Raw genomic sequence first — 24,492 nt, forward strand, 5'->3', positions numbered from 1 at the left:
TATTTTAAATTTATCTAATCAAGCAGTCTAGTAAGGTGTTAACATGGTTGGAGTCTTTCAGGCATCATTAGATCTTTGGATGACCCCTGTTGGAAGGTAGTCTCTTTAATAAGGGTTTATTAGCACCCATGAAGAGCAAAATACCTTGCTAAGTGCTATGCGGTAACTAGAGGTGAAACAAAAACACTTGTCTAGGAATAGAGTTTGATGGGTACACAAATAGCTTGCTTAATAGAGACTCTGTTGAGTGTCCAAATAGAAGAATTGGAGTGACGTTTGAACAGAGGGAGAAGGCTTCTAGTTTGAGAGGGTGATGTTGGAGTTGGAGAGGAGGACTTCACAGAAGCTGTGGCTTGTGCTGTGCTATAGAAATGATGGGTGTTGTTAAGAGGGTCAAGTAGGTAGTGGAAGGACACTAGCAAAGAAAATGAAATACTGCATGGTAAAATCGGTTCACTTTGGCAAGACAGGATGGCAAATAGTTTGGGCCAACTGGTAAAGCATCTTGAACTCCACATAAGGAGGTGAAATAGTGGAGACAGCTGGGTGTGGTGGCACATGCCTGTAATCCAGAACTGGGGAGGTTGAGGTTAGTGTGTTAGTTGGATGTACACTGGAGAAAATGGAGGTCCTGAGCATTAGTGGCTGTTAGATGAATTAGGACATGACTAGTTTTTAAAATAGTGCCCGGCTCAGAGCCATAGAGGTTACCCCTTCATGTTCCTCAGGATGGCTTTTATCAAAAAAAGAGGAAGTAAGTATTGGTTAGGATATAGAGAAAGTGGAATCCTTGTGCTTTGCTTTTGGGAATATAAAGTGGTGCAGTCTCTTGTGAAAATGAATGGCAAACATGTAGAATTAGCATATGGACTGTGGATGTAGCTCAGTGGTGGAATGCTTGCCTGGCATGCATGAGGACCAGAGTTCAATCTTCAGCACAGGAAAAAAAAGTCATGGTTTAGCCATCCCACTTACATACTAAGGAGATGAAAGCAGGGACTTGAACATTTATTTGTATACTCATGTTCATAGCAGTTTCATTCACAATAGCCAAAAGTAGGAGGTAGCCCCGGTGGTCATTGGTGTTTGAATGGATAAGCAAAATGTGGTATCCGTTCTGCCACACGATACAACCTGGGTTAACCTTGAATATGCTATGCTGAGTGCAGTAAGCCGGTCAGAAAGGCTGGGTCCTGTGTGTTTGTGTGCACAGTCAGGTTCAGGGAGGCAGGAAGTGGAAGGGTGGCTGCCAGGGCTTTGGGGAGGGAATTGAGAGATGATTACAGGGTTTCAGTTGAAGATAAACAAGTTTTGGAGTTGGATGGTGGTGAAGGTGGCACAAAAATGTGTAAATCCACAGAATTGTACATGTAAAAATTGTTCAAATACTAAATTTAATATTATGATATTTTATCACACAAAAATAGTAAGAAGAAATAGTGCAAGTACTTCCTCAGTGTTAGCAGCTCCTGAATGTGATGGCACACACCTGTCATCTTAATGCTCTTGGAGTCTGAGGCAACAGCAAATTGTGTGTCTCAGAATGCCAATTTAGGGCTTGCCTCATTGTTAAAAACCAGATTCCTGTGAAATGTCTGCTTATTTCTTATGGTTCTGAGGACTAACAAGTTGACATCAAAATGAAAATAAACAAAAGCTTTAACTTTAAAAAAGCCACAGAAACAACAGTATAAGGAGTATGTATCACCCATCATCCATATTTATGGCTGCTTATCCCTTGAACATTTTGTTTTTATTCTCCAATTTTTCTCATCATTACAGTTGTGTTACAGATAATTTTCTTGTTCCCTTTGCTGAAGATAGAACTTGGGGCCTCATGCATGTTAGGCAAGTGGTATTCGACTGAGCCATGTGCTCAACTCAAGTATTAATGTCTCCTCCTGTGCCCCCCCCCCCCCCCCCCCGCCAGGATTGACCCTAGGACCTCCAGCACTGAACTGCATCCCCATCCCTTTGAGACAGGTTGCTGTCACAGCCTTGCCAGGTGCTGCAATTCTAGACCAGGACCCCATGCTCTGCTAACAGCTAATTTTTAAGAATTGTTTCCTTGTACTCAAGAGTAGAGCAATCATTATGGCTGTGGGTTTGAATAAACCTTCTAGCTTTGCCCATGTTCTTCAGCCTCCCTCCTCAGTGACATGGAGCACATAGTACCTACCTCTTATCGCTGCCTTTTGCAGTCTGTGTGAAAGTGTGTTTACAGTGTGTGGCCTGTGCTCAGTGCTTGGCCTGTGTTAACTGCCCAGTGCATGTAAACTGCTCTTGAGATCTGCAGTGTCTCAGATAATGTTTACTTCTGATGAATGGGCAAGGATACTTTATAAGAATAGAATTTAATTTGGTGAATTTAGAAATTTAACCTATTTCCTGAAGTAATGAGTGAACAACCATCAGTTACTACAGTTAAGTTTTCTTTTAAAGGGATCAACTTCTTATGTTTACTCCATTTTGAAAATTATCCTGATTCTGCTATCTCAAAGCAGTTTTCCTTTTTCTGAAACTCATTTCAGACACTAAACTTGTAGATGTTATTGGGGTTAGATTAATAATTTTTCATTTATGTTTTTCTTGTGGAACTAAATTTTTCTCCAAACCACTTCTAAACCTGAATTTCTGGATTTTTCTTTCTTTACTCTCTCCAGTATTAAACAGTGAACGCTATAGAGCATGAGTAACCTTTGGCCTTGTCCCTGCCCTTTTCCTAATGATTTCCTGTGTCTTTTATGTTAGAACACACTGTTGCAGCAGTTGGGAGTTGCACCTTTTTCTGAGGGTCCTTGGCCCTTGTACATTCACCCGCAAGGCCTGTCTGTGCTTTCACGCCTCCTGCTCATCTGGCAACATAAAGCTAGCACACAAGGTGACCCTGATGTCCCTGAATGCCTTAAAGTTTGGGACAGGTAAGATAACTACATGAGAAAGTCTATAGAGAAAGTTATTTACTTTTCTTGTTTGGCTTCTTTGTAGTTAATCTGTGGCTTTGAGATGTTACTGTGATGATGTGTTTAGAGTTGGAAGGGTAGAAGAATGATGGTGGAGTTGTGGGAAGATACACAGTTTAAAAAAAAAAATGAGTATACCAGCTGTGGTCTGGAAACAGAATCTTCTAGTGATTTGGTTATAATTGTTAGAACCCGAGCCCTAAACATAACCAATTTTATTCTGACCTGAATTTTTGAAAGAGAGGGAGCAGGGAAAGCCAACTCTGTCCTTGGTTAGGGACTTGCAGTCTTTTTGGATAAATTTTAAAGAATTTGTTTCCTTGAGGGAAGCTCAGATTAATCATCTAAATCCTCCTTACATAGACCTGTCATTGCCATTTTTGTTTACATGGTTAGGAGTCTTCAAAGCAGTTTGTTTTCCTAAAAGGCTTTGCTTTTCTATTCCCCATTTTAGGATCAAATAGCTCTAATGTTGGGTTTGAGAAATCATAAACCTCCTTGAATGCTAGAGGCTCACTGTATTTTCCTGGTGGAATCGTGTGAAAAGGCTGGGAGCCCTGGGTGGGTGCTGTGATGAAGTCTGTCCTTACTAAAACACAGATCTCTCTCCTAACAGCCAAGGGCACTGGAAACAATGGGCTATGTTCATTCCTTTTTTTGCATTAAAGGTCTTCTGACAGGTTCTCAAATATTGTAATTTCCTTTTTATTATGGTCTGATTTATTTAACTTATTATGTAATGATTATAACCTGTAGTATAAACTATCAAAACTAGAATTAAATTACAGAATTTGGGCCAGGTTCTGGATTCTGTCTTAACTAAGGAGAGCAGAAATCAAAGTAATATCAGAATGCAGGGAAAAATAATTGAATTGTTCTATCTCCCTAGGTTGATTAAGTAAAAACACCAGCATTTTTAGGGGACTTTGTACTTCTTTCCGTTGTCACAAATGGCAGAGTGGGCATTGACGTTATTGTGACACTTGAGAGAACTCAGGGCTCTTAGAAATGTTTTTGCAGCCAAGTCTGACATTTTTAGTAGGCAGATGTTAGTTTTGAGCTTTTCTTTATCATGCAGCTATTTTTCCTGCTTAGATTGTCTTAATGTCTGGATTTAAGGAGTTTAACTGTTCCTGAGCTTGATCAAGTTATAACCTTGGGGCACTTGGGACATTTTCCCACCAGTAACCTCCTTTTCTCTGTGGTAGATTTTTGTCTACAATGAAGCAGAATGCCCTGCAAGGGGTGGTGCCCAGTGAGACGGAAGACCTGAACATAGAACATCTACAGTTGCTCCTCCTCATTTTCCACCACCTTTCTGAGAAAGGCCGGCGGGCTATACTGACCCTGTTTGTCCAGATTATCCAGGAGCTGAGTGTCAACATAGATGCCCAGATGCACTCTGTGCCTCTCATCCTGGCTCGTCTCCTTTTGATCTTCGATTATCTGCTTCATCAGTACTCCAAAGCCCCTGTGTATCTGTTTGAGCAGGTACCAGCTGACATTGTTTTCACTTTACTGTTACTGAGTGCTTCCATCTTCTTAGCATTTATGATCCAAAGCCGAAATGACCTTCTCATTTTAGGTCTTAAGTGTTCAGTGTAGGTTTATGGATAGAATTAGGAAAATTATTGGCATTTGCTTATGTGTACCTGTACTTTATCCAGAAGTGATAAATGTAGATTACTTGTTAAAATTGGATTATAGTCTCTCTTCACAGGTGTTCTTTTTGAATTATTGTTTAATACAGTGTCTTGAATGTCAGCTCTCAGTGAATATTTATTAGTAGCTGAATGATGTTCAAGCAGTAACGTTATGAATTGACAAAGTCTCTTGTAAGAATCCAGAATGAATGGCCCGGGGATTTAGCTCAATGGTTCCGCCACGTGCCTTGAAAGTGCAAGGTCCTGAGTTCAATCCCTGGCACCAAAAAAAAAAAATCCAGAATGAAGATGAAAGAGTACTACGATGAAAATTACTATGTTCAACATTTCTTAAAATGTTTCATTGAAAAGTGTCCCTTTATGTTCCATCAAAAATTGCTTTCTAGGCCCGGGATTTAGCTCAGTGGTTTCGCCACCTGCTGCGCAGGCGCAAGGACCCAAGTTCAATCCCCGGTACCAAAAAAAAAAGACTCTGAAAAATTGCTTTCTAAAATAAGTCACAGAAACATTTTTTAAATTTTATTTTGATTTGTTGAATTTCCAGGCTTTGATATACCAACCTTTATCATGCCTGGAGTAAAAAGCAGAACAGTGACTGTATCCTTCATAATTTGAGTTTTTTTGTTCTAAAAGGTGCAGCATAACCTACTGAGTCCTCCTTTTGGGTGGGCAAGTGGATCTCAAGATAGCAGCAGCCGCCGGGCAACCACCCCTCTCTATCATGGGTTCAAAGAAGTAGAAGAAAATTGGTCTAAGCATTTCTCATCAGGTGAGAAAGAAGATTATTAGTATGAAACCAACTTATGGATTCTCATTGGCAGCGTTGAATATGAAACTTGGCGACTCCTAGAGGATCTTCGACTATCTACTTTAGTTTAGAACTAAAGTAGTAGTGAGTGGCAGATCACTTCTGGATTCAAAACAGTTTTAGAAGTCGACTCCTACATACTCCATATTTATTTATTTTAAATCAAGACATAGAATTTAGGTATCCCTTTGTCTGGCCATAGGGCACAGTGTATGGGTTCTTCTCACTTACAGTGATTTAATTTTTCCTTAGAGATGTGATTCTAACACACAAGCTAAATTTGCTTTAAGGTCTCGGTGATCATGGGAACATGCTATTTTGTGTGTTATTTCTCTCATGTAGCAGTTGTCTCTTCTTTTCATGAGGTCTCTCTTGAGTTCGCGTAATAGTATGTTTGCTCTCGTCCAGAGGATTATTAGATGTTAACTTTTATGAAGTATTGAGATGAGTTTACTATCATCTCTTGATATTGGCAAAATAGCATGGGCTTTAAAAGGCATTCAGTATAATGATGAAATTGATTAACTTAATCATAGCGTACCATAGTTGACTCCCAGAACAGTCACTTCAAGTGTAATGTTTTCGCCCCACCTAGGGAACATTTGCTTATGTCTGGGGACATGTTTTGGTTGTCACAGCTTGGTGGAGGGTGAGGGAGGTGGCTGCTGCTGGCATCAGTGGATAGAGGCCAGTGATGTGTTAAACCTACAGCATACAAGACAGCCTCTCACAGAAGAGAATTTTCTGGCTCCAAATGTCAGTAGTGCCAGGACTGAGAAACTTTGTGGTAAAACTTTTACATTTATGCTAGTTAGACTTAAGTTGAGTATGGAACTGTTCATTTAACCAGCACATTGCATTCCAGATACAGTCCCACAACCCAGATTCTACTGTGTCCTGTCCCCAGAAGCCTCAGAGGATGATTTGAACCGACTTGATTCCGTGGTATGAAGAATTTTAAAACCCTATTTTACATGTAGCCCAGATGGTCTTTACCAAATTAGCATTACAGGGGGGAAAGGGAATTGCTTTCTGTAATGATGGAATTTGGTGTTGTGTTAGGCTTTGAGCTTTTATTATAGAGAAAATGTTACCTTGAGATTTATTTCCTGGGCTGCACTTTTGCTATAGGGCTTATCACCTCTGACATGTTATTTCTGAAGACTGTCTTTGTCACGTGCAAATATTTTAATGGACAAAAAGAGTTATCTTACTCTTTTGTCCTAAAGCAGCCTGTACTTGTGCACTCACAATAGTTCACACACTGATACTAGAAAGAGGAATCTGCTGCAAGGAAAAATCAGAAAGTATAATTTAAGGGGGTAGTTTGTGAATCCTGAGGTTGAGTGATAATGCAGGGGAAATCAGAAAAAATATTTCGAAAAATAAGAAACTATTGTCTTTCTTTCTTGCTATTAGGCATGTGAAGTTCTCTTCTCAAAGCCTGTCAAATATGATGAACTTTATGCTGCATTGACAGCCCTGCTTGCAGCGGGGTCCCAGCTTGATACAGTCAGGAGGAAGGAGAACAAGAACGTGACAGCCCTGGTAAGATCATAGAAGCCTGGGGAGAGTGGGCTATTTGATAATTGACCATTTCTACCAGGAGTTTCTTTCTGGGGTCTAATCAGTTTATTGAGTATTTGTTTGTAAAACTGATAGTTCACTATTTCTGTGTAGTTTGAGTGGTTATTTTCACCACAGACATCATTTTATCATTTTTTCCATTCTTTTGGTTAGCACAGAGAAATGGGACTTTGAGGGTTAGTGTCCACCCAAGTGCTGTATCTCTTGTGACTGCTGGTTGATATCTGATGTTGGAAGCCTTACACTTGAGCATTTTCTATGGTTCTGTGAATGTTTTTTTGTATTTTTACAAGTCACATTAGCAATGCCAGGCCACACAGGGCTGGCTGATTATGAGCTTGCCAAACAGAATATCCTGTTGTCTTTTGGTTAATAAGCCAGAGTTGTCTCAGAGCATCCTTTTTGGCCAATAAAATATGCATAATGGAACAAATTATATGTTTTGTCATTTTATGCTTTATTATTAGGCGTATTGTCTAGGAAGGTCAGAGGAGCAGACATGAGGAATAAATCTCACTTGAAAATATAGAGACTCCACATGATTCTACTTCAAAAATTGTATTTGGAGTAGTTCTTGTTGTCAGGGAACTTTTAATGCAGTACCTTGTGGTCACTCTATGACTGCTCTGTTTTCTTCCTCTAGGAGGCCTGTGCCCTTCAGTATTACTTCTTAATTTTGTGGAGGATTCTAGGAATTTTGCCGCCATCAAAGAGTTACATGAACCAGCTGGCCATGAACTCGCCTGAGATGAGTGAATGTGATATCTTACATACTCTGCGATGGTCATCTCGCCTCCGCATCAGCTCCTACGTTAACTGGATAAAGGTACCTTAGTGGAACACAGAGCTTGCTGTGAAGGGGTGTTTATAACTGACATGTTCTGTGCTTATGGGGACTTTAAAGTTAATGGAAGTTTTGAGCTCTCCATATTGATACCCTAAAACCTTTTTCTTGTTGTCAAATAGGATCACCTTATCAAACAGGGAATGAAGGCTGAACATTCTGGCTCTCTAATAGAACTGGCATCCACCAAGTGCAGCTCAGTGAAATATGATGTTGAAATTGTAGAGGAATACTTTGCTCGACAGGTATGCTAATGTTGGAACCATAATGATAGAACTTGACTTCTACCAACATCTTTTGCCACAACTAATTAACATCCTGGGCATTTTTAAAGATTTCATCATTCTGTAGCATCGACTGTACCACCATCTTGGAACTCCATGAAATTCCTAGTCTGCAATCCATCTACACCCTTGATGCTGCTATCTCGAAGGTTCAAGTGTCTTTGGATGAGCATTTTTCTAAGATGGCTGCAGAAACTGATCCTCATAAGTCATCTGAGATCACCAAAAACCTCCTTCCAGCCACGCTTCAACTCATTGACACCTATGCATCATTCACTAGGTATGACGAACTACTCATCTGAGTTGTGCAAGTACTGCTTACCTTGTGCTGATCTGCCAGGGGCTCAGAAGTTTACATCTTTTCCTTTTATCAGCTTAAGGCCTCTTCCCCATATAACATGTGGAGGGGTGCCTGATGAGGGAATTTTGACATAGCTCATGAGGAGTCAGAGGAAAGTTTAATTTCTGTAATTCTTTAAAATGTTTCCTAGAATTTTACTTGTAGGATACAAAGAAAGTGTAATTTTTCTAAACCATCATTCCTGGTATTAAATAAAATGAAGCCCTTTGAAAATGTTCTTTAAATTTCATGATATGATAGGGATATAATTTCTTCATGAGTTAGAGATTATTTTGAAATTTTGTGCTTTCTATAACAAACATTGCAAATTGCATGTCCTGTAGTCTTTGGTCTGCAAATGATGCTTAAAAACTTTAAAATTCGTTTATAATTTAAAAAAAATTTTTTTAAATTCATTTTTAATATATAAAAATGGGGAAATGATTCACAAATTGAGATTTTTGGTTTTTCTTAAATGGGAAGCACTTGCAAAACTGGGCCTGATTTCCCCTAGGACAGTGATGGTGAGCCTTTTATTTATTTATATATTTATTTTGTTTTTGTTTTTTTGGTACCAGCGATCAAACTCAGGACCTTGAGCTTGCGAGGCAGGCACAGCACCACTGAGCTAAATCCCCGGCCGAAACCTTTTAGACATGAGTGCCTAAACTGCAATGTAATACCTACTTATTTATCACAAAGTGCCAACACTGCAATTAAACCTGATACTGAGGTTTTAGGTTAGAAAAAACAACTTGTACATTTACATCTTTTGTCTTACAAGAAAAATAATGTGTTGCATGAGTTTGGCACCAGTGCCCTGTGACAGATAGTGGAGGAGTGGCTTTCCCTTGCAGCAGGTCCTACTTGGCCCTCTTAAGCTCATTTACTTTATCTGATCCCTGTAGGATCTCACTGTTTAGCTCCTGTTCTATGGAGTTTTTCTGCTGATGGCCCTTGGTCATTGTAAAACTTGACTAACCTTGTCTTTTAATTGAATGCCTTATAGTAGAAAGAGGATTGTTGGTTGAGACAATTTCTTTGAACAAGTATAATTAGTAAATATAAGTGCCTACTATGCCATTATTATTGTTGCTAAGGATGTAGCACTAGCCACAGTAGACCAACTTGTGCTCTCTAGGAGTTTCTAGGCTTTAATCTGGCCCACTAGGCTAATGCTTTCTAAACTGAGCTGTTAATAGGTATTTTGGGGCAAGTAATTTTTGTGAAATGTTTGGTAAATTAAAGTTGAACAGGCTTTTAGTTCCGTTTTTGAAATATAATACTTCTCAGAGCCATTGCTATATACAGTGCCAGAATGCCATGGTCAGGGAAGGAGGATAGATACAGTATTTACTGTTTCCCAAATTTGTTTGTTAAGGAATTATTTTGGGGACATTTCAGGGGATGGGGTATTCTGTGGGAAACAATTACTGTACCTATTGGAATTCTTATGGAAGGACTGGCATTTTCAACTATATTTAATAGGTGAGGAAACAGATACAGGCATTTCAGCTTCTCTAGGGCAAGTTTCTCCTGACTTTGATGGGGTTGGATTTCTACAACTTCTGCCCCTGTTTCCCCACCATATTTTCTTTAGGGCCTATTTGCTGCAGAACTTTAATGAAGAAGGAACCGCTGATAAACCTTCCAAGGAGAAATTGCATGGCTTTGCTGCTGTTTTGGCTATTGGCTCTAGTAGGTGCAAAGCGAACACTCTGGGTAAGCGAGTGAAAATACTTTTGAGTAATTTCATTAGTACTACTGCGCTCTCTGTCTCTCTACCTGTCTACTGGTGCCTAAAATTTATTGTAGCCTTCCTGTGTGTCAAGAACTTACATAGATTTATCCACTTCAATCTTCCCAATAACCCTGTGAAGTATTACTATCTCATCTTTATTTATTAAGAAACTAAGGCTTAGATAGGTTATTTTTCTCAAATTCTACTTCTTGCAAATGATGAAGCTGAGACCTAAACCAAGATCAGTGGTTCCACAGTGTGAGGCTATTTGGCCTTTATCATAGATTTGTGTTCTTTTCATTTATGGTGGTTAGGAAACCAGTCTATTGTAACCTACATTCATGCTTAGAAAAATTTCTTTCCTAGATTAGGAATGATCTGGTAGAAATTTAGGGTACATTAGAGATTTGTGCAGAAATTACCATTGGAAATTTACAGCCCTTTCTTTGTGTTTTCCTAATGTCAAGCTTTAAATTTTTTTTTTTTTTGTACCAGTGATCGAACTCAGGACTTCACACTTGCCAGACAAGTGCTGTGCTGCTGAGCTAAATCCCTGGTCCTTAATAGTCAGAGTCTCAGTACTGCTTCATTGATTGCTGTTAATGTACATTAATGATCCCTGCCCTCAAGGTTTAGCTTTAGGAGAAAACACATCAAAATGTTACCTACTCATAGGAAGAAGAGCAGATGTTCAGTGGTGATTTTAGCTTGACTTGCTAAAATGATTCTCCCTCACTTTGTTTTCAGTTGTCTTCTTTTCTTCCGAGATTAGAAAGTGAATATGATGGAAAATGAAAATCTTATAAATGAGATTATTGGCTATTAAGCAATTAGCTGGTTCTTGGACATAGCAATGCAATTGAAATATCATCTAAAGTTGTCTTAGTAATTATTTTGGCAGGCTGGGCAGTAGTGTTTCTGCATTTGGGCTTAGCTTTTAAAATGCTATATGTCATTCCTTCTTTCTTGTTGAATCCTTGTCCTTTCTGTTGCCCCCAGGTCCGACACTGGTTCAGAATTTGCCATCATCAGTGCAGGCTGTCTGTGAGTCCTGGAATAATATTAATACTAATGAATTTCCCAACATTGGATCCTGGGTAAGTCTCTCTGTGTTCTAGGGGTAGAAATGCTGTGCGTTAGCTACTCTTAAGTCACTCTTTTTTAAAAATTTTAACCTTTTCAATTTTATTAGTACATGTTTGCAGTATATAATATTTACACTCCTTGCAGGAAGTTGGTACATGAACATAATATGTCCTAATTACTTTTTTCCTCTCCTTCCTCTTCCTTCCCTTCCACTTCATTCCATCTCATGTATTCTGTGTTATTCGTAGTCTTTAAGTTTAAACTAACTACCAAGAGACTTTTGTTTATTGCACCAGTATTTGCTATGGCTGAATCAACAGTGCATTTGATTACCCAAGTGATTCTCATATGCTCCTTTTACTTAGAAGCCCATGTTACCAGAGAGCTTTGGTTTCCTCACCTGGAATATCATGATTAAATGTGTTACATGTGTACTCCCTAGTATTTTATCTGGCATATGAAGTCTCAGTAGATGTTAACGGTTTCATTTTTGTGTTCTGTGTCAGAAATGTCTTTCTTTTTTCTTGATTTTTATCAGGTAACTTTTAGGTTCTCAGTGCTTTTAGATACTATCAAGTCTCTGTCAGCTTACTTGATTTTTGTGTGTGCTCTTCTAAACGATCTCTGTAAACAGATTATTCTGTAGTACTTTGGAAAAGTGAAATATTATAATCTTATTATCCCTGCTGTGTAATTGTGACTTTTTTATACCACCCAAAGCTGTAGAGTACAATTATAACTATGATCTTTGTAATGGAATCCAGATACATTGCAAAATCCATCCATCTCAATCAATTACAAACAAAATAGTTCTACTCTTACATATAGGGTGTTATATATTCCAGTCATTTGGAATTGGCATTGGTTTTTTTTTGTTTATTTATTTATGGTACTGGGGCAGAACTCAGAGTCTTGTGCATGTTAGGCAAGTGCTCTACCACTGAGCCACACCCCTTCTCCCATTTTAAATTGTACTTTGAGCCAAGGCTCACCAAATTTTCCAAGCTAGCTTTGAGCTTGTGATCCTTTTTCCTCAGCCTCCTAACTAAGTGGGATTACAGACATGCACCACTGCATGTAGCATATTTGCTGTGTTTGTTAACTTTGTACTAAGTAAAATTTGTGAATTGCTGCCTTCTCCCACCCCACTTTCTTTCCCAGATGGACAGCAGTGTATGTGCATTGGAGGCTGCTGTTCGCAAACCTCAGTGGACCCTTAGTTTATATCAGATTCTTTTTTCCTCCACTAGAGAATTTTACCCATGGTAGATGGTCTTTTCACTTACTTCCAATTTGCTTCCTTTCAGCGAAATGCCTTTGCCAATGACACCATCCCATCTGAGAGTTATATCAGTGCTGTGCAGGCTGCCCACCTGGGGACTCTCTGTGGCCAGAGTCTGCCCTTGGCTGCTTCTCTGAAGCACACCCTGCTCTCACTGGTCAGATTGACTGGAGATCTCATTGTGTGAGTACCCAGAACCTAACCCATAGAAAACCTAATCTGTGTGCTATAGTAGCTAAAAGAGGACAGTGAGAGTTTCTGTATCATAATACATATCTTATATCTTTTATCTGTCCAAGAGAACTTGTTGCTTTATAGTAGAGGATAAGTGATTGACCTAGAATTATTTTTTACTTACTTTTTTTTTTTTTTGAGACAGGGTCTCATTTTGTAGTTTAGGCTGATCTTGAACTCACTGTGTAGCTCAAGCTGGCCTTGAACTCGTGGCAATCCTCCTGCCTCAGCCTCCTGAGTGCTGGGATTACAGAAGGGTATCACTATGCCTGACCAGAATGATTTTTAAAAACTCAGATCTGAAGGGCAGCAGGTACCATGCCCTCTCTTTCACAAAAGACAAATTGTCTTTAAACCATGTCGTGATTTGGAGGTGATTTGGGTTTAAATTTTGAAGTGTTAGTAACAGATTACTTGATAACGTTTCTTTGTAAGCATTGGGGAAGTTAGACTACGTTATCATGAGTAGGTCAGGCCACCAAGGGACTATTTGTCTTCTGTACATAGGTCATGAGTATAGTCATATATTGAATTGTATTAACAGTGGTCCAGATTCCTGGCAGTGTTACAAAACTCTAGGATGAGTTGCTTTCTTAGATTTTCGTTAGCTTTCTTTTTTTTTCAGTATTATAAGATACATCTTATTAACTGACATTTTAATAGATTTTTCATATTTTTGCTTCAGATATAATAGTGAAAGAGAATATGAAATTGTATGATTGTACATATATAGAAAGATTGAAATAAGCAAAGAGATGACTTACCTTCTCTCTGCCTTGCAGTGTTTTGGAAGGCTATGTTCACTAACTTGGTTCCATTTACTTTGCTGAAGGTGGTCTGATGAGATGAACCCGCCACAGGTCATTCGGACCCTGCTCCCCCTTCTTTTGGAGTCAAGCACCGAAAGTGTTGCTGAGATCAGTAGCAATTCCCTGGAACGCATGTTGGGCCCCTCAGAGTCTGATGAGTTCTTGGCTCGTGTTTATGAGAAGCTGATCACTGGTTGTTACAACATTCTGGCCAATCATGCAGATCCCAACAGGTGAGCCTGGTGGAGGAGATGAGTTAGGTTCCAGTGGCCTGCTCTTGCTGTCAGTGAGATGTGCCATTGCTGCTTCCTTTGTGTTGTTAGCTAATAGCTTGTAGTTACAGTGCTTCAATGGGAAATTCTGAGCTTGTGTGCATTTTACATTCATGTGGAAATGTTTGAAGAGTATTTGGAATCTTCTGATTCTTAGGAGTAAATGTTGAAGAAATGGAAGCCTTAAATGTTCAGATTTGGAGACTCTAAGTCAGTCCACATGTGATTATAAGTACTGCACTGGCGGTGAGGAGATGTACAGTGGAGCCCCACAAAATCAGTTTCTGATGTTTTTAGGATTGTACTTTTTTTTTTATACTGGGGATCGAACTTGAGACCTTGCGCTTGCGAGGCAGGCACCTGAACCACTGAGCTAAATCCCCGGCCCATGATTGTACTTTTGAAATGGGTGGTCTGTGGAATTTGGTGTTCATGCCACATTATTTGACCTTGGTAGATTAGGTCATGTTGAAGTAGGTGAACCAGGAAAAATAGGTTGTTCTTTTAATCTACTGTAAACTGAACAAATAAGGACCCAACTGTTGAGATTTCTTGTCTTCTTTTTGAGGAGTCTAGGTTTTCATCAGGGATGATGCCGCCGCCACCTCCTCCTCCTCCTCCTCCTCCTACCCCCCACTCCCCACCTCTCCTCAACTTCACATAATTTAGCGGAAATTATTCATTCAAAGTGGTCCTCCTCTCAAGAATAAAAAATCACTCTCTGAATCTGGATTAGAACTCAAAGATTCTGATGCCTTTCCTGTTTGATTTCCTAGGAAAGAGAGTAATAAAATAATACTCAGGTGCCACTGTTTATTCATTAAACACTGAACACTTACCGTGTGCCAGGCTTTATACTAAGCTTCAGATAACAAAAGTAAACATTGCTCTCAAGGTCTAGTCATAAACTCTGGGTTTTTCAGGGTGTTGAAATTGCTCTTGTTACTTGTATTTACATTTTCCTTTTGCTCCTCAGTGGACTGGATGAATCCATCTTGGAGGAAAGTCTCCAGTATTTGGAAAAGCAACTGGAAAGCACCCAGGCCCGTAAAGCCATGGAAGAATTTTTCTCTGACAGGTGAACCAAACATTTGGTGTTCTCAGTGTGTTTTGTGAAACCTTCCTGAAAGCAAGGAGCTGTATATGGTGACTTGGGTGTTCTTTTCAAGGAATGTGTAAGGCTTCTTAGGTATCTCTCTTGAGAAAGACTTGAATTAATTTCTGACTTTAAGATCATTGTGAGGATCTGGACTTAACAAACACCTTGTGTAGTTGACTCAAAAGGAACCCTTTTCCCTAGAGGAGATGAGATTGTAAAGAAATAGAAATGGATTCCTTTTATGTGAGCTTAATGTGATTCTTCCATTTCTCCCCCTCCCGCCTTCCAGTGGAGAACTTGTGCAGATCATGATGGCAACAGCCAATGAGAACCTCTCTGCTAAATTCTGTAACCGAGTCTTGAAATTTTTCACCAAACTCTTCCAGCTGAGTGAGTGACAGCTTTTAGTAATCTTCTTATGGGAACTTTGATGTCCAGCTAATACTGTGCCTATCTTCTGCCTGAGTCTAACTGTAGCATAAAAATGCTAACAAGTGGAGAGAATCCCTCAGAGAAAGTTTGGAAGGAAGTTGAAACTTGCTTGAAGGCTTTCCCCCTTTGCTGCCTCTCAGATTGCCCCTTCCTTGCCTTTCCCTGGTCCTTTTTTTTTTTTTTTTTTTTTAACTGACTGTAGCTTTCTGGTCTGTTTCTAGCTGAGAAGAGCCCTAACCCAAGTCTTCTGCATCTCTGTGGCTCACTGGCACAGCTGGCTTGTGTGGAGCCTGTGCGCCTGCAGGCCTGGCTCACTCGCATGACTACATCACCCCCAAAAGACTCCGATCAGCTGGATGTAATTCAGGAGAACCGGCAACTGTTGCAGTTACTGACCACATACATTGTTCGGGAAAACAGGTAAAATAACTGCATCTATGTCATGTATTCCTTACAGCCCCAGAAATATGTGGAGAGCATTTGAAGTTATCTTGTCTTCAGGCATTAGTCTTAGCATTTCACCATTTTTCTGTCTCCCTCTGGTAGGTAGACTGCGGGAAGCTAGTAGAGCGTATTGATTTTTCTCATGTAAAAACTTTAATTACTCTTACAAATTTGAAATACAGAGTTTGATTCTTGTTGGTAACTTAGCAATTTTCTCTGTCTTTTCTACCAGCCAAGTTGGGGAAGGTGTGTGCGCCGTGCTTCTGGGTACCCTGACCCCTATGGCAACAGAGATGCTGGCCAACGGTGATGGGACTGGCTTCCCAGAACTCATGGTTGTGATGGCCACCCTGGCCAGTGCAGGCCAAGGTGCTGGTCACCTTCAGCTTCATAATGCTGCTGTGGACTGGCTAGGCAGATGGTAAGTAAGATGATAAAATTAGAGGACCCTATCTGTAGGTTACCGTAGTGTGTTTGGAAAAGAGAAGGGTAATTGTAAGTTAGTCTTTGGGGTTCAGAATAAATATAAAAGAAACTTGAATCTCTACCTTTTTTGAAGGGTAAGATGGTAACTAATACTCTGTTCATATCAGACTTCATTATCATTGTTTTCTTATTAGAATTTACTCTTCATAATTTTCCAAGGGAAATCTTGGGAAAGTATATTGTGTATCAGTGATAAATCTAAGACCAGAGCACCCCAAGCTGTGTAACTATGTATTACTTAAATTTAATTTTCTAGGAATACTTTGGCTTCATGGTGTCCGCAGATTAATTCAAGGCTCATGAAAGAAAATGCTTCCTTTCTTTGGTGCCTTAGATAATTATGTATTCCCCACCCCCTTTCTTTTTTTCTTTGGGATAGCAAGAAATACCTGTCACAGAAGAATGTGGTTGAGAAGCTAAATGCCAATGTGATGCATGGAAAGGTAAGAGAAGTGAGGAATGACAATAGGGAGTGAAGAGATGATGATTTTTGTGGTTGAGTGAAAGTCTGTTCTTTCTGTAGCTCCTGTCCATGGCTAGCCTATGGAGTATAAGGGTGATAATCTCAAAGATCTGGTGTGTTACTGTTAACTGTGGGCCCTCAGACATGTAGGTACCAAAAAGTGGCAAGAAGGAAATGTTCTGGAAAGTAAACATCCAGCAGAACCCTTAAAATGTAACTTCCTGTTACTCCAAGATCCTGTTATGTTATGAAGAACTCATAGTTTGGCTCTGCAGTCTGAGTTGGGCCTGCATGGTTTATAGACCGTATCCTCAGCTTCACTCCAGATGCTAAAATGGCATAACATGCTGCAGATTCAGGTCCCTGTGCTGAGAAAAGGGATTTGAGACTGATAGAAATCTTGCATTCAGGCATTTTCCTTACCTGTCTAACCTATTGAACCTGACATGGTAGCTAGGAAAAGAAAATTGGCCTCTGAGATGCACCACAGTACCATTTATTTCTCCCTCTTGTCTTGCTAATCATCCTTTGATCCATTGGCATAGAAATACTGGGATGCAGAGAAAGGAACTTAGAAATCTGAGTAATGCCAGACTATTTGAGCTTTTTAAGGGAAACCTGAGCAGCAGTTTGTTGGACGATTTTTCTCTTGATCGCTGATGCTATTCCTTTCCTTTTGTATTAAAAACTAGATAATTAAAATGACTTTCACTAATGGTTAAAAAAATGTTAATGAAGTGAAAGATGCGAATGAGAGCCTCTTCATAGTCATAATTGGGCCTTTTCTCGAACAATTTAGTCTGAAGCTTTACTCCATCCTCCCAATTTTTTGCATCTTTCCAATTTTAATTCTATTTTACATTGTAAGACTTTGTAAATTGTTATCTTTTTCTTAAGAATGAAGGAATATACAATAATTCAGTACAATTTACTGACTTGCTGTGTGCAAGACAGTGGTAAGAGCTGTGCACATAAATAAAATAATTGGTTTTCTTCTCTCTCTTTATACTGTTCCCCTGATCTTGAAGTTTATTGAACAGAGGTTAAGAGAATATAGTTTATGTAAGACTTGGAGAACTGAAGTTTTTGTGGGCTTGTGGTCTTTTGTAGCACGTGATTGTTTTGGAGTGTACATGCCATATTATGTCTTACTTGGCTGATGTCACAAATGCTCTGAGCCAGAGTAATGGTCAAGGCCCAAGTCACCTCTCTGTGGATGGGGAAGAGCGAGCCATTGAGGTGGACTCAGACTGGGTAGAGGAGTTGGCAGTGGAAGAGGAAGATTCCCAGGCTGAGGATTCAGTAAGTCCTAAATGGCCTTGAAGTCAGCCTTTTCAGGTAGTAACTTAACTAGTATACTAGGACACTTAAGACGATTTTGGTGCTCTTTTCTAGCTCCTTATGAACTTCAAAACTCTTCTGCTGTTGCTTTCTTCCAGCTCACATACCTAATGCTAAACTTGGCTTTTCTGCTTTTTTTATTCCTTCAGAGCAGGCCATGGGGATCTAATTTCTTGGTGAATGGACATTTCACTGAGGCTATACCTTTTATCAAGAGTCACTTGTTGTGCTTCGGACTTTGCACTCAAAACATAACTTCGAGGATGAGTGCTTCATGGAGTTGTGGGAGCTCCTTTTAGGTTTTTTCTTAATCCCAAAACCTTAAGGTTGCAGCTGAATTTGCTCTGTATTTTTTTTAGCCAGCTGGCCGTTTCCAGTTGGGGCAGGTTTTTATTGGTCACTGATGAGCCTTCATAGGGTGTTGAAGCAGATATGTTTTTGTGGCTGTTTATATGGAGGGATATATTTTTGATTGAAAATGCTTTATCTTTGAAGGATGAAGATTCTCTTTGCAATAAACTCTGCACTTTTACCATCACACAGAAAGAATTCATGAACCAGCACTGGTAAGAGTTCTTCATTTTAGGTGTAGATTTTCTGGGTCTTGATTGTTGACACTTCTGAGCTTATATTCTGCTGCTTGTTTTTCATAGGTACCACTGTCACACTTGCAAAATGGTGGATGGGGTCGGTGTGTGCACAGTTTGTGCTAAGGTGTGCCACAAGGATCATGAGATTTCCTATGCCAAGTATGGATCCTTCTTCTGTGACTGTGGAGCCAAGGAAGATGGCAGCTGTTTGGTGAGAAATTTGGAACTTCCATTGATCCATGAAGGGTTACTTGGTAGTGACATGGGAGTACTTAAGCCAAACGGGAACATTCCTACATCACCTCCATGGGTACCTGAGTCTAGGAATATATTCTTGTTCTGTGATTATCTGTACCACTGAAGCCCAAGTTCTTAAGAGTATTAGAACTAACAGGATGATTAGTGATCTTACAGCAGTCTTTCAGACCCCTTGCAGTTTCAGATTTTATAATCAAGGCCTGACTCTTATAAGTGGGCAACAGTTAGATATTAGGTGAATACCATGTATTTAGGCTTCTGAATAACATGTACGTGATGCTTAGCCTGTTTCTTCTTTGGCTTCAGTATTGTAGGCAGTATTTTGTGTGTTTGTGATAAGAACTTAGGAACTCTGACACTTTCTGTCCCTAGGCACTGGTAAAGCGAACTCCCAGCAGTGGCATGAGTTCTGCCATGAAAGAGTCAGCATTTCAGAGTGAACCTCGGGCTTCAGAGAGTCTGGTGCGTCACGCCAGCACCTCACCAGCTGATAAAGCCAAGGTCACCATCAGTGACGGAAAGGTTGCTGATGAAGAGAAGCCCAAGAAGAGCAGCCTGTGCCGCACAGTCGAGGGCTGCCGGGAGGAGCTGCAGAACCAGGTGGGCTTACTGACAGTCCTTAGAACAGTAGGCAGTCAGAGCCTGGTGAGTTAGTGTAAGTCAGAAATGCATGAGGCTCCCCTTTTAGTTCTCTTCTTAATCCAAGTTTACCCATCTTTCCAGTGCAAATACAGTGTATCTTGTCAGTTTCTCCAGAAGGGTTTATGACCAAGGAGCACTGGGAGTACTTCTGGGGGTCGGTGGGAGGGTAACCCTTGAGTTGTATAACACTGAGCATCCTTTCTTGGCCAGGCCCATCATTTAAAGCCCAAGATACAGAAAACCATTTGAGTGATTATTTTCTCAATTTTTCCACCCTACATAAAGAAAGTAGGTTATCTGTGTTGGGGGCCTTGGGTCAGTAGCACAGTAGCTGATTGACTGGAATCAAATAACAGGATTATAGTGAGATGACAGCTAGAATGGCTACCTGGAAGTAAGGAAACCGAATTCTGAATGTACATAGTTACTACAAGATTGTTACAGGTATGACCCATTATTTTTGGCTTTTTTTTTTTTTTTTACTTATGAATTTTGATTTTTTTCAGGCCAATTTCTCCTTCGCTCCTCTTGTGTTAGATATGCTCACTTTCCTCATGGATGCCATTCAGACCAATTTTCAGCAAGCTTCAGCTGTGGGGAGCAGTAGCCGAGCACAGCAAGCCCTCAGTGAGCTGCATACAGTGGACAAAGTAGTTGAGATGACAGATCAACTGATGGTGAGTGTGCCGTGCCAGGGTCCTGAAGTTTGTCAGTTGTAGGAACCAGCAAGTTGATTGAAATACAGAATGTGTTAGATCCTTTGAAGAATACACTTAGCAGCCAGTCTATCTCAGGACATTCAGAACTTACGATCTATAATATCATGACGTCCCCACCATACCGTGAGCAATGTAATGATCACTGTATGAAGTGTATCTCCAATTGAAGGGAATCCAGGGTCCTAACTCAGGAAATACATCCTCTTTATTAATTCATATGAGTATATAAACCCTAAGATGTGGGAAATTGCATTTTGGGGTCATTTGAATTTCTTTGTTCTATAAAATAGCAAACCTCCTTACTGAATCTTTTTCCTTAAGATTCATCTAGCTCGGCAGATAATATTCTGTTTTCTAAATAGCCTTTTGGATAATTATCTTGTAGTTCTTCATATGAAGTGAATATAAGGTATAAGTTACTATCCACTTTAAAACCAGTTACTCAGCACTAAATGTAGGATTTATGGTGTTGACCTTCTTGGCCTTTTTAGCAGCAGTGGAAACTAATGGAAAGTAATGGAGGCAATTCCAAAAAGAGAAATGAAGAAATATTGTGGATGAGACATGTGAATAGTTCTCATAAGGTCGCTGTTAATAAGGGAATAATATTCACTTGTAAATACATACATACACGCATATTTTAATATTTGACTAAAAGTTTTAGAGCAGTAGTTTTTAGACTTTCAGATATGAAGGAGTAAAAATACTGCAATAGGAGTGGTAACACATAAAGTTGCTGACTTTTTTGCCTGGTTAGATCAATGAAATAAATTCCATCTATCATCACTACTAATTATATAAGAGAAAGTACATTTTAACATTTTGCAAAAGGCCAGTACTTTATATTTCAATTTTTAAAAAATTACATAAGTTGGGCCGGGGATTTAGCTCAGTGATTTTGCCACCTGATGTGCAAGCGCAAGGACCTGATTTCGATCCCCAGTACCAAAAAAACAAAACAAAACGTAAGTTTACCTTTATGAAAAATTCATTGCACTATTTTTTTTTGGTACCAGGGATCGAACTTGAGACCTTGTGCTTGCAAGGCAGGAGGCAGAACCACTGAGCTAAATCCCTGCCCTAGTGCTGTTCTTATTGGACATTGTAACTGACAGATTTAACAAATTGTGGATTGAAGATTGAAAGCCATTGCTTTTGAATTACGCAGAATATCTGTCAGATGAATCTTGTGTGAATCCGCTTGATTTTACTTGCTTTATTATTTCCTTTCTCTGTTTTTGTCTTTATCAGGTTCCCACGTTAGGCTCTCAGGAAGGTGCCTTTGAGAACGTTCGTATGAATTACAGCGGAGACCAGGGCCAAACCATACGGCAACTGATCAGTGCCCATGTGCTCAGGCGGGTGGCTATGTGTGTGCTGTCTTCACCTCACGGGCGCCGCCAACATTTGGCTGTTAGCCATGAGAAGGGGAAGGTGATTCCTGTAATTTCTTCCCATTCGTTTTAGGTCATGTTTGTCTTAAAGGCTAAACAACACACGGAATGACTTGATTTGAGTGATGCTCAGATTAGCTGTCTATGGGAAAAAGTCCACTGGGTTCCAAGAGTTCTTTAAGGACAGATCTCATTGAGCTTTTTTACTTTTGAGCCCTGATTAAACTTGAAGCTGATATGACTAGAATAAAAACCATTTCTGATTAGTAAGTTATCACTCATCAGTGTCCTTCGTGCCCCTAGAAAGGCAGTGACCAGCACGTACTTAGGACATCGTGGCTCCTAGTCTTGTTCAGCTTGGTCCTCTGGAAGAAGCAAGCTAAGAGACAAACGCCCTCATAGAAGGACTCAGTGTTCTTTATTTAGTCCTTCCCTGCAGTCTCATCCCCCTTAAGAACACAGGGCAGTTTTTGTTATGGGACTAGTAGCACTTGGAAGAGTACTAGTATCCTAACTCAGGTTTTTCTGTATTGTGGCCTCTCTCATCACTACTATTGTTATTTTAACCGTAAGTGAAAGTATGATAGTCCTTAAAACAGCCACACATAGTTTCAAAAACCACTTCATAGAAAAACAGAGAAGGACAGTGGTACATAGGTATTACTTATTTTGTGAAATGATTCTACAAAAAAGTAGAAAGAAAAGTTGGTTTCAGTGCTCATTTTCCTACCCTTAGTGGGATGAGGGACACACCTGCCATGTCTTTCTGCCAGGAGAAGCAGAAACTTATATTTGTCTAGATGATTCCTAAGAGATTTTTCCACTACAAAAGCCCTTAGAGTAACATCCCTATTGAAGGAGCTTTTGTTCCTTGCTCTACATTCTCTGGGGGGATTTGGATTAAGAATAAACTGGTAATGGTTCCTTTGCAGATCACTGTTCTGCAGCTCTCTGCACTCTTGAAGCAAGCAGATTCCAGCAAGAGGAAGTTGACTCTGACTCGTTTGGCTTCTGCCCCAGTTCCCTTTACTGTGTTGAGTCTCACTGGAAATCCTTGCAAGGAGGACTACCTGGCAGTCTGTGGGCTGAAGGTAAAAATCCTGATCCAGCTTTGGTTACCATTAGCTGTGACCTTTGGTCACCTTCTCTCTCATTCTCAGTGCTTTTTCTTACGTTGAGATAAAAATTTAAAAGCTCCTGGCATGCAAAACAATCTTGTTTTGTACTTAACTTCCTTTAGGTCTTCCACATTTCTCCTGGAAATCTTAACTTTTCCTGAAACACAGCCTATGTGTGTTCTGGAAACCTGAACATGTTACTAGACAGTCTTAAATATTTTCTGAAGACAGGGACTATTAGGGAAAAAAGAAAACACAAAATGATGAAATGAATTAGCCTACTTTCCAAATCATCTCTTAACCATTTTGTTCTCTATTCTGTGTCCAGGACTGCCATGTGCTTACCTTCAGTAGCTCAGGCTCTGTTTCAGATCACTTGGTGCTGCATCCCCAGTTGGCCACAGGGAACTTCATCATCAAGTCTGTGTGGTTACCTGGCTCTCAGACTGAGTTAGCAATTGTCACTGCAGACTTCGTCAAGGTAAAGTTATGTCTCCGTGATGATACTTATAATCCAGAATGTCTGATCTCCATTATGTGCCAGCTTCTTCCAGAAATTAAAAACAAACTGTCAACACATTTTGTTGCTTTTCATTATGTTGCTGAGTAAGTGGACATTCTCTTTCTGTAGGTGATAATGGAATTCATGTTCTGCCCTTGCAGTAGCATGTGCACACCAGATATTGTATTTGTTACAGACTTTATGTTCATCTCTCCCCTACTCATTTCTTGAGGGAGAATAAAAGATTTTTATGTATTTTATGCCACATACCAAACCAGAGTAGTTCATCATCTCAGACCACTGACAAAGGACTGGAGCCTTACTGGAACTGCAGACAGCAAAACTGTCCACAGTTAGCCCATCAACCACTGTTTAATAGTTCTTCTCTTGACCTAAAGTCTGTCCTCCCTATCAATGTGACTTGAACAATGTCCTTGGCTAAGGGATCCCATTTTGTAGGTGCTTGTTGAATACAACTTGCTTGAATACAGCTATGTTGAATACAGTAATTATAGTATACCAGCATATTTCAAAGATGGGACTGAAATAAGTTGTCCTTTGTCTTTTCTGTCCTGCAGATTTATGATCTGTCTGTTGATGCCTTGAGTCCAACCTTCTACTTTCTCCTACCAAGTTCCAAGATAAGAGATGTTACCTTCCTTTTCAATGAGGAGGGAAAGAACATCATTGTTATAATGTCTTCAGCGGGGTACATCTATACTCAACTCATGGAGGAGGCCAGCAGTGCCCAGCAGGGACCCTTCTATGTCACTAATGTACTGGAAATCAATCACGAGGACCTAAAGGTTAAGAGCACGTGTTACCATTTCTTTCTGTTTTAGAGGTAGTTTAGCATCTCCTCTGTTCTTCTCCCCTCCTCTCCCCTCCCCTCCCCTCTTCTCTCCTTCTTTCTTTTCTTTTCTCTTCCTTTCCTTCTTTCTTTCTTCTTTCTTCCTTCCTTCCTCTCTTTCTTTCTTTCTTTCTTTCTTTCTCTTCCTTTGTTTCCTTTATTTCTTCTTTCATTGCACTTCTAACTTTTTACCTAGTAGCAAAAATTCTTACTCTTCATGACTGAACTCATTTAACTTGA

At 39.9% G+C, this 24,492-nt stretch overlaps 1 protein-coding gene across 7 annotated transcripts in view; it reads left to right on the forward strand.

The window, feature by feature from the left end:
- The window catches only part of Ubr4 (ubiquitin protein ligase E3 component n-recognin 4), a 135,419-nt gene that overhangs the window by 32,545 nt on the left and 78,382 nt on the right, over positions 1-24,492 (forward strand). For all 7 annotated transcript variants that reach the window (XM_021262931.2, XM_021262933.2, XM_021262936.2 and 4 more), the window contains exons 18-43: positions 2,752-2,921; positions 4,172-4,454; positions 5,261-5,396; positions 6,301-6,380; positions 6,855-6,983; positions 7,666-7,848; positions 7,989-8,111; positions 8,201-8,430; positions 10,091-10,212; positions 11,231-11,328; positions 12,625-12,782; positions 13,666-13,875; positions 14,891-14,992; positions 15,303-15,403; positions 15,667-15,865; positions 16,122-16,310; positions 16,755-16,818; positions 17,949-18,140; positions 18,675-18,745; positions 18,833-18,980; positions 19,400-19,627; positions 20,176-20,346; positions 21,640-21,822; positions 22,715-22,873; positions 23,229-23,381; positions 23,981-24,208. In XM_021262931.2, the coding sequence (XP_021118590.1) occupies positions 2,752-2,921; positions 4,172-4,454; positions 5,261-5,396; positions 6,301-6,380; positions 6,855-6,983; positions 7,666-7,848; positions 7,989-8,111; positions 8,201-8,430; positions 10,091-10,212; positions 11,231-11,328; positions 12,625-12,782; positions 13,666-13,875; positions 14,891-14,992; positions 15,303-15,403; positions 15,667-15,865; positions 16,122-16,310; positions 16,755-16,818; positions 17,949-18,140; positions 18,675-18,745; positions 18,833-18,980; positions 19,400-19,627; positions 20,176-20,346; positions 21,640-21,822; positions 22,715-22,873; positions 23,229-23,381; positions 23,981-24,208 (4,110 nt within the window). The remainder of the gene's footprint in view (positions 1-2,751; positions 2,922-4,171; positions 4,455-5,260; positions 5,397-6,300; positions 6,381-6,854; positions 6,984-7,665; positions 7,849-7,988; positions 8,112-8,200; positions 8,431-10,090; positions 10,213-11,230; positions 11,329-12,624; positions 12,783-13,665; positions 13,876-14,890; positions 14,993-15,302; positions 15,404-15,666; positions 15,866-16,121; positions 16,311-16,754; positions 16,819-17,948; positions 18,141-18,674; positions 18,746-18,832; positions 18,981-19,399; positions 19,628-20,175; positions 20,347-21,639; positions 21,823-22,714; positions 22,874-23,228; positions 23,382-23,980; positions 24,209-24,492) is intronic.

Source organism: Heterocephalus glaber, unplaced genomic scaffold (genome assembly GCF_053883595.1).
Source record: "Heterocephalus glaber isolate CG9 unplaced genomic scaffold, H.glaber_assembly_v1.0 deba00001452, whole genome shotgun sequence".
Taxonomy (NCBI): Eukaryota; Metazoa; Chordata; class Mammalia; order Rodentia; family Bathyergidae; genus Heterocephalus; species Heterocephalus glaber.